Here is an 8,318-nt window from a genome sequence, read left to right on the forward strand (position 1 = left end):
AGAGCGAGAGCGAGAGAGAGAGAGAGAGAGAGAGAGAGAGAGAGAGAGAGAGAGAGAGAGAGAGAGAGCAAAAGAAAGGCTGTTTGTCCAAACAGAGAACAGAATCCTCTCAAATGTCTATGGGTAGAAGTGGCATCCATATTGTTTCAGTGACCAATTTGAAAGAACTCCTTTTTGAACAACTTTCTTACAGGATGATAGGTTTTTTTTTTTTTTGCATTGCATCTTCAGAATCTTTTAATTATTTTTATGCATGGTCAATGTTAAGGATTGCCCTGAAAACCTGTTCTAATTTCTTCCAGCAGGTAAGAATTCACAGACGGTTTAAAACCATTATATGTGACAGACACTTAATGCTTATAGTACACATTGATGAATTTAGGGCAAAAGAAAATAAGCACAATGAGCCATGCTATATCTGGCATAGTGATATGTCAGGGAACAATATGTGAGGTAGGACCCAGTGAGGCTGCCCAGTGAAAGAAAGCCCACCTAGGATGTGCAAGGACTGGCTTCCATCCCCAGAACCTCAGAAAGTACATGGGTCAGAACTGAAAATCAGACCCTTAAGTTCAAAGGGGAGAGTAAGCAGAACCCTGATATTCAAGCCGCTCAGTGATCATAACTCTAAAGGGGAATTGAAAAGTTGTCTATAACATTTCTTGTCCTTAGGCAAGAAGAATTCTAACCTAGATCAAAAAGCTTGGTAGAATTTGCAAGGCATAGATACATAAAATAACACATAGCACAAACAGATGGGTTTTTTTGTTTCACATGTACTGAAATATATATTACAATATAACACTGATATCAAGGAAAGAATTCAATTTGTTTTCTACATCAATACAACTTGCTGTTAACAAATAGCATAAAACCAGATTTCCCTAGACTAAAATTTACATTTCTTTAAACTATAATGTCTTCAATAACAATGTCCTTTATTCCCAGGTATCACAGTTTAAGAATGGCAGATAGTTTTGTCAAAAATTTCTACTTCCAGATTTCAGAGTCCCATTTCAGAAAGCACACTAGTTCATTAAGGAGTGGCAGATCTGTGAGAACCTACAGACTGGGTTCTGAACTCAGTAGATAGGCTGTTAAATTGCAAAGCTTTATGTGCCTTTATGTGCCTTTATGTTGCATACTCTATGTGCCTATTGAGAAGAATAGTATTCTAATATAGTAGTCACAGGAGTCAAATCAAAAGGAATTCATAGATGTTAGACCTGTTCCTCGTCTTTGTAAGACAGGCTCTTCATACTTTCTGTGCCCACTTCAATTCTGGCCTGAAATTATACTATTGAAGTTATTTAAGAACAGCTATTTTTTTTCTTAGTCAAAATGTGACATAAATTTAATTACAATTTTGATATCAAATTCATACAGGTAAGTAGTTTGAATTGTGATAAAAAACAGTATTAATAAATGCATCATACTTTTCTTTGCAGTGGGCTACATTGCTCACACTATGTATTTGCCAGTTGCTTTTATAAGATTGTATGTAGTCTTCCATAAGTTATTATGTGAAAATTTAATGTATACATACAGCATGTAAATTTTGGTTTAAGCAAGAGTACTTGAGAGCATTTGATAAAAATGGGAGACTTTTATTTTTAAAGACAACTACACTAATGCTGATTTTCCATATTTTAAAATAAAGGAAACAAAGTCAAATTCTGGTTTCAAACAGAGTGCTATGTTTCGCATTTTAACTTCAGTTAAAATGTGTGTCATTTTAAATGTTATAATTTACTTTATATATGGAAATTTTCTTACCTGTAAATTTCATAAACATTTAATAATATTGCTCCTTATACTATAAAATACTTCACAGAATCAATAGAGTATATGGACTTTTGAAAATTAGGGTTATGCTTTCATAAATTATATTGCCATGGTGGACTATAAAACATGTCTAAAATGTTTAAAATGCAACACAATTTTCCCTACAAGGAAAAATCCTTAAGTGAATAAAATTACCCTCAGTTCTACTTATAGCAGAAAAAAAATTGTTCAGTTAAATTAGGGTTACTAACGTCATTATTTGAATAAGATATTATTTAACAGATTTAGTTTTTTCAGGGCTGAGAACTGAAGTTAAATAGTTGCATACTACCACTTAGCTAAATCCTTACTCCCTGTTTTCATTTGTTGAAAAGTCAGTTTTCCATGTTATGCTACAATTCAGCTCTTTATTCAGGAACTTCCATTTGTAGCTGATTTGATACTGTATCTCACCTACATCATGAAAAAAAAAAAAGTAAAGCCATGCATTGATCTGAGCAACTAACAAAGTCATTACCTCTTGGGTTTGTCTGTGATCTGATAGGACATTAATACAAACATTAAGAAAGTTCTAGCAAGTCAATGTTCATCACCTATAGAATACCAGTCCTAAGCTGCAAAATGTCCAAAATGGTACACTTTAAAACAAGATGAAAAACAGATGGGGTTAACCTAACCTAGAACTATGAGCTCCTTAATAGTTAACTTTAGTTATGTTTTTCATATCACTGCTACCAAAAATAAATATTCTTTCGCTATCTCCAATTGTATTGTAGCTTTTGAGTGTACAAAGAGAATCACTGGATGGGACCAAAAGGCTATTGAAGTGCGCTCTCTCCAATCAACTATTCTCGAGAATGAGCTGAAGCGCCGCTCAATCAAGAAACTGAGATTTCTGTGTGCTCGTGGTGACAAGGTAGAGTTTACACCTTTCAGTAAAGTAAAAACAAACTAAGCATTAAAATTATTAGACTTTATACCTTTTCCTTTGGCTTGTACATATTTAGGATTTTTTTAAGTTGGCACATTATTAATAAAAACAATTTTCTTTTTTGCAGTAGAAACCTATTTTGTAAATAATGTAATTTTGTTTCAACAGAAACCATTTTCAAAGTTCAAATCTCTAGTTATGTCCTAATTAAACTAGGATATTTTCTTTGGCATGAACTCTTTCATTAGTTTTGATCCATGGTCCTTTTCATTTTCATGCCAAGAAATTTTAGCAAAGAGTATGAGAGCAAAATCTGCCTTCTTAGAATGATTTAAGTGTTTTGATTTGGATTACCTTAATTTAGACACACATATGAATGACATTCTTTGTGATATTTCCATGTATGCCCTCCATGTGCACTACTCAGATCTATACTCCTTTTATCTGCCCCACTCCCAATATTGTTCCTAATCTCTAGATTGATTTTTGTTTAGCTTTATATATAAAAGAAACCACTAACATTCATTTTTAGCTTATTTCACTTAAGTTCTCCATTTTTGCTGAAAATGAATGATTTCATTAGTTTTATCCATTCATTTGTAGATTGGTGCCCAGCTTGACTCAAAAGTTATTGTGGATAATGTTCATCTAACCATGGGCATATAAATATCTCTGGTAGGCTGGTATCCAATTCTGGTGTACAGATGCTAAGATATGTGAGAACCAGATCACATGGCAAGTTTATTAGTTTGTCTGTTTGTTTGTTTGTGGAACTTTTATTCATAGTATTTTCCACGACTAGAATAATTTACACTCCCACCAACCATGTATGAGAGGCCCTTTCCAGCAATCTCCTTGCCAGCATTTATTTGCTCGCTGAAAAATCTTCCATTTCTACTTTTAGCATATTCTAAGACTAAAGAAAAAGTACTTAAATTCATTGACTATATAATTTTATGTTAGGCTATATGCTTGCTATTTTAGAATCTTGTCTCAGTTTATCCTCACAAGTAGGTACCATGATGATGATTTTACAAGGGTGAAAACTAAACTTGAGACTCAGAAATTTTTCTATGAAATTTGATCAGTGTTAAGTATTCAAATAACTAGATGAGAAAGTTCATCACCTAAATTAATAATTAAGAAATAATACTGTGAAAAAGTAACCTTGAATATAATTAAGAATCATCACCAAGGAGTACACAGTTTTCAAATTCTGTGTAAACAGCGAATTCAGGGAAAATAGCAAAGTTGTCGAATGTTAACAAAATGTGCGCCATTTCAGCGATGTAATGTGTAGAAGCAGGGTTTGAGGTCAGAGAGCTTTGGATTGCAGTTCTGGCTCTGTCACCTAACAAGATGTAAGAACCAGAAACATTTAAGGGATCTTTCCTTTTGTTCTTTTGTGGGGGGTTGGGAGAATGCTAGGCATGAACTCACACACACTAGGCAAACACTATATCACTGGGCCACATCACCCTTGTTTGGTCTTTTTAAAATTGAATTCCTTTATCACTAAAATAGAATAACTGTTTTGGGAACAAAGTTAGAATTCTAATGTATCACGTGCATACGCAGCATCTTCCAGGGTATTTGGCACATAAAAGGTGTGAAGGGTACCTGCTAGATCTTACCCTCTTCATCATTAGGTCTCCTGCCCTGCTACCTATAAGCATTGATGGCTTTAAAAACTTTGTCTTCTTTTTGAGATTTATGTCTGTGTTCTATTCTGGTTTTCTTTATTATGGAAGAACCCATGTTTATACAACATGTTCTTCCTTAACACTATGGCATTTAACTCATTGTACCAAGGGAAGGAGGAGATGAAACTCAGTTACAATCTCAAAAATATAAAATCTAATTTATTTCAATTCAAATTGGCTTTTCTTTTAATATAAGGAAACAAATTATTTCTCTGATTTGCCACCTCTGCTTATGCTTAATAAGTCACTGAAATGTTCTATTATTTTTATTACTTTCTATTTCTGTAAAATGAATTGACACTATAAAATGTTGAAATTTTAAGTACATTTCTTCCCTCCATTTTCTCCCTCCAGACCATCCCTGTATTCCTCTCCCCAGTCGTAATAGTCCTCTTATTACAATATATATTATATTGTAATATTATCATTCAGTCCACAGAATGCTGCTCTGTTCTCTTATTACAATATATTATATTATAATATTATAATTCAGTCCATAGACTGCTGCTTGTCCATATGTATCCAGGGCTGACCTTTTGACACTGGACAACTAATTATTGTGCTGTTTTCTGGGCAAGACCACCTTTCTCACTTCATGCTTCTAGCTTTCTTCAGTTGCCTGTAGTTCATTATGTAGAGTTGAGGTCTCATGGGCTTTTCTCCATCTAGTTCGATGTGTTCATTGATGTCATCTTTGCTCAGCTAAAGGAAAAGTGTTGCTAACCAAAACTAGTAAGAAACCTCCAGAGAGGACTACCATCTACTATAAATATATGGCAGTTAGTAGATGCTAAGGGAAGGAGAATCATTAGTCTTTGGTGAGCTTGAGATACAAGGAACTGGCCACTGGCATCTTCCCATGATCGAGTGGATGGTCTCACACCTGTGCACAGCACTGAATGGACCCAACAAGTTGTAAATTTTAAAAAGATGACAGGAGTCTGGGAAGAATCATGTTTGAGGGGGTTCACAGAGAATTGAAAGAGAAGTGACCAGGTGATCAAAATTCATTGTGGAGATGTGTGAAAGGCTCCACAAGAATACATTTTAAAAGTGAAAACAGCACCAAAAATAATAAGTATATAAATTACAGTTATGTAGACTATGGTGAAAATGTTACTTTGAAATATGTAATTTAAATCCCATACTAATCAAGTGTATATTCCTTAACAAAGAAAATTTGGTCCAAATAAGATGGCTTAATATTTTGATTATATCAAAGTATAGTTATATACTGTTACTTAACGCTTTTGTTATTAAGTATCTAGTTGAAATGCATTAGAAACACACTCATGATACTTTTGTCTTTTTTCTTTAAAGATGTTCTTTGCTTCTACACTGAGCAATCAGCACAGCCGGGTTTACCTTATGAGCCTTGGGAAACTTGAAGAGCTCCATAGAAGCTATGCTGTTTGAAGGGTTCCAGTGATCGACTACAGCATTTACATCTATCACACACATGCCATTGAATCCTAACATTGGAATTTTATCATTAGAGAAAACTTTCATCAGAGGCTTTTAATGTAGCACAGAATAGTTTGAATAAGAAATGAAGCTTTATAAAGAAAATTAACTATAGCAAGCTCTATGTACTCCAGTGGTGTACAATCTGTTTTGCACAAACTTTGTAACTTTTGTTACTGTGAATTCAAACATTTCTCTTAGGACAGTTTGGACAGTATCTGTATTCAGATTTACAGCATGGAGTAAAGAAACCTGTTATAAATTACATTACCAGCAACTTTCAAAAGAATTGTCCCCAATTAAGCTTTTCCAAAAATTAGATACATGATTTTTCCAAGTGAAGGTTAGATTAAAAGACAAAACATAATGAATTTGCAAACCAGACTAAGGTTAAACAACCTGTGTGCACAAGGAAAATTACGTACATCAAGGGGTACGTTCTACCCAATTTTTTTTCACAATAAATATACAATTGAAGACCAGTTGTGATTTTTTCCCAGCCCCTTGTTAAATTTAATTTCTCTATATAGAAAAAGAGAAGAAAACCTCAGATGCTAGATTCTGCCCACCTAAAAGCCCAATCATGTGTAATAGCTGTTTTTACAAACTACCAAACAATATATTTAGTATCTTGAATACAGGACTGAACTCCAATGCACATGTACTGTAGAAAAAAAATTTTTAATACATCAAACGAGGCGTCAAATTTTGTCCCTGAAAATGGCTAAGTTTTGAATTTTATTATATAGCCAATGCTGTGTCCATCAGACAGCATTACATATTTTTAAATATTTAAATATGTTTTAAATACATTGAACTATATAAAATGTCGTCCAAGATATTAAGCAAAGCAATGCAACTAAAGTAGGAATGTTGATTGTCAATAATTATAATTTTACATTTTTATCACCATAAATTCAAAATTAAGATAATCAAGGTGATAATCCAAATTTAAAGCCATTCATTCTAGGTATGAAAATTACAAGAATTTTAGAAAATTATAACATCCATTGTATATCAAAGTCTGCAAAACTGAAGTAGTGAAATTCATGCCAGTCCATATCCACATATTTTATAGACGCCAAAAATAGGTGATATTTCTTCACCTATGGTAACTGCTACCTGATTTTTTTAAAGCATGATTTATACCTATCCATCCTCAATGACATGGTTAGTTCTGGGGTAATAGGAAAAGCTACAGAACCTACCACAAAGTATACCTCAATAAGTCCTCTAGCTCTGCTTCTCAAATCTGAAGAGTGTGCTAGCAGGATAATAATTTTAAAACTACCTGGTTAACCAAAACAAAAAGCAGCTGACTATGTGTGATTTCCTATAGTATATCATTTCCTGGTTCCTTTGTGCCAGAAATGAAGATTTGGATTTTCCTAATGACTCCTATCAAGAGTGTAGTAACTCAGTGTTCAGATTATAGGAGAACCTGAATCCACAAGTTAAATGTGATTCGCATTTCTGTTACTGTGACTCACTAATGTGATCCTAAAACTGGCTTATCCTTGAGTGTTTACAATTCAAATTACTTTTTTTAAGTTCAGTAGTTATTTTAAATAAGCAAACTTTAATGTCAAATTAATACATTAGAAGTAGTTTTCTTTTAAAAAGAAATGTACACCAAAAGGCCATGAGGAACTTTGTGCAAGTACCTTATCGCTGAGGAAATGGAGCTTGCTATGTTGGAGGTTCAGAACTATCTCATTTAAGTAGTATGTAGGAACAAACCTTTTAAGAATTATTTTTCTTCATAATATTTACTCAAAAATAAGCTTACAATAAGTTTTATCTTAAAATCATATGTTTAAGGCAGTAAGACACTAAACCAAAAAAACAAAACAAAAACAAAAACAAGAACAAAGCATTTTAGCAACTCAGCTCCCATTGTTCTCTGTGGCATTTATTCCAGCAAGCACAGGAAATAGCAAAGAGAATCTACAATGCTGTCCCAAAGCAATCACACAGGAAAGATTACCAATGCAGGGCTGGGCTTTGAAGGCCAAAGTGTGAGTGAAGAAACAGAGCTTGGCACCTAGCAAGAAGAAAGGAAATGGGAGCATTGGTCGCTCAAGTATGAAAGACTGAAAGATTTGAAGTAGTTCATTAGTCATAAAGGTCACTAATGAATAGTTGCAACTTAGGTGTAAATCTGTGTGGGAGTTTTACAGTCTTTGACAGGTGAAAAAAAAAACAGAGTGGGACTATGTCCTTTCCTCCTCATTATACTTTGTAATAGAAGAAATGACATATGCCCTATACCTTGTAACAGGACCTGCAAGGTCCAATACATGGCAGTAGTGTGGAGAGGCAGCCTAGAAAGCCAATTTTAATGAGAATCCTGGTTGGAAGTATGAACATTTTGGCAGGTTAGGAGCTGCACTGGAGAGAGAATGGTTTGATTTTGTGGCAGTTTAGTTTTATTA

General features: G+C 33.8%; 1 protein-coding gene across 2 annotated transcripts in view; it reads left to right on the forward strand.

Moving 5' to 3' along the window:
* Nrk (Nik related kinase) overlaps positions 1-7,726 on the forward strand; it is a 98,561-nt gene extending 90,835 nt beyond the window's left edge. For both annotated transcript variants that reach the window (XM_029534327.1, XM_021187591.2), the window contains 2 exons: positions 2,562-2,701; positions 5,740-7,726. In XM_029534327.1, coding sequence (XP_029390187.1) covers positions 2,562-2,701; positions 5,740-5,835 — 236 coding nt within the window. In that variant the 3' untranslated portion in view covers positions 5,836-7,726. The remainder of the gene's footprint in view (positions 1-2,561; positions 2,702-5,739) is intronic.
* Positions 7,727-8,318: the final 592 nt, after the last annotated feature.

This window comes from Mus pahari, chromosome X, assembly GCF_900095145.1.
Source record: "Mus pahari chromosome X, PAHARI_EIJ_v1.1, whole genome shotgun sequence".
NCBI lineage: Eukaryota > Metazoa > Chordata > Mammalia > Rodentia > Muridae > Mus > Mus pahari.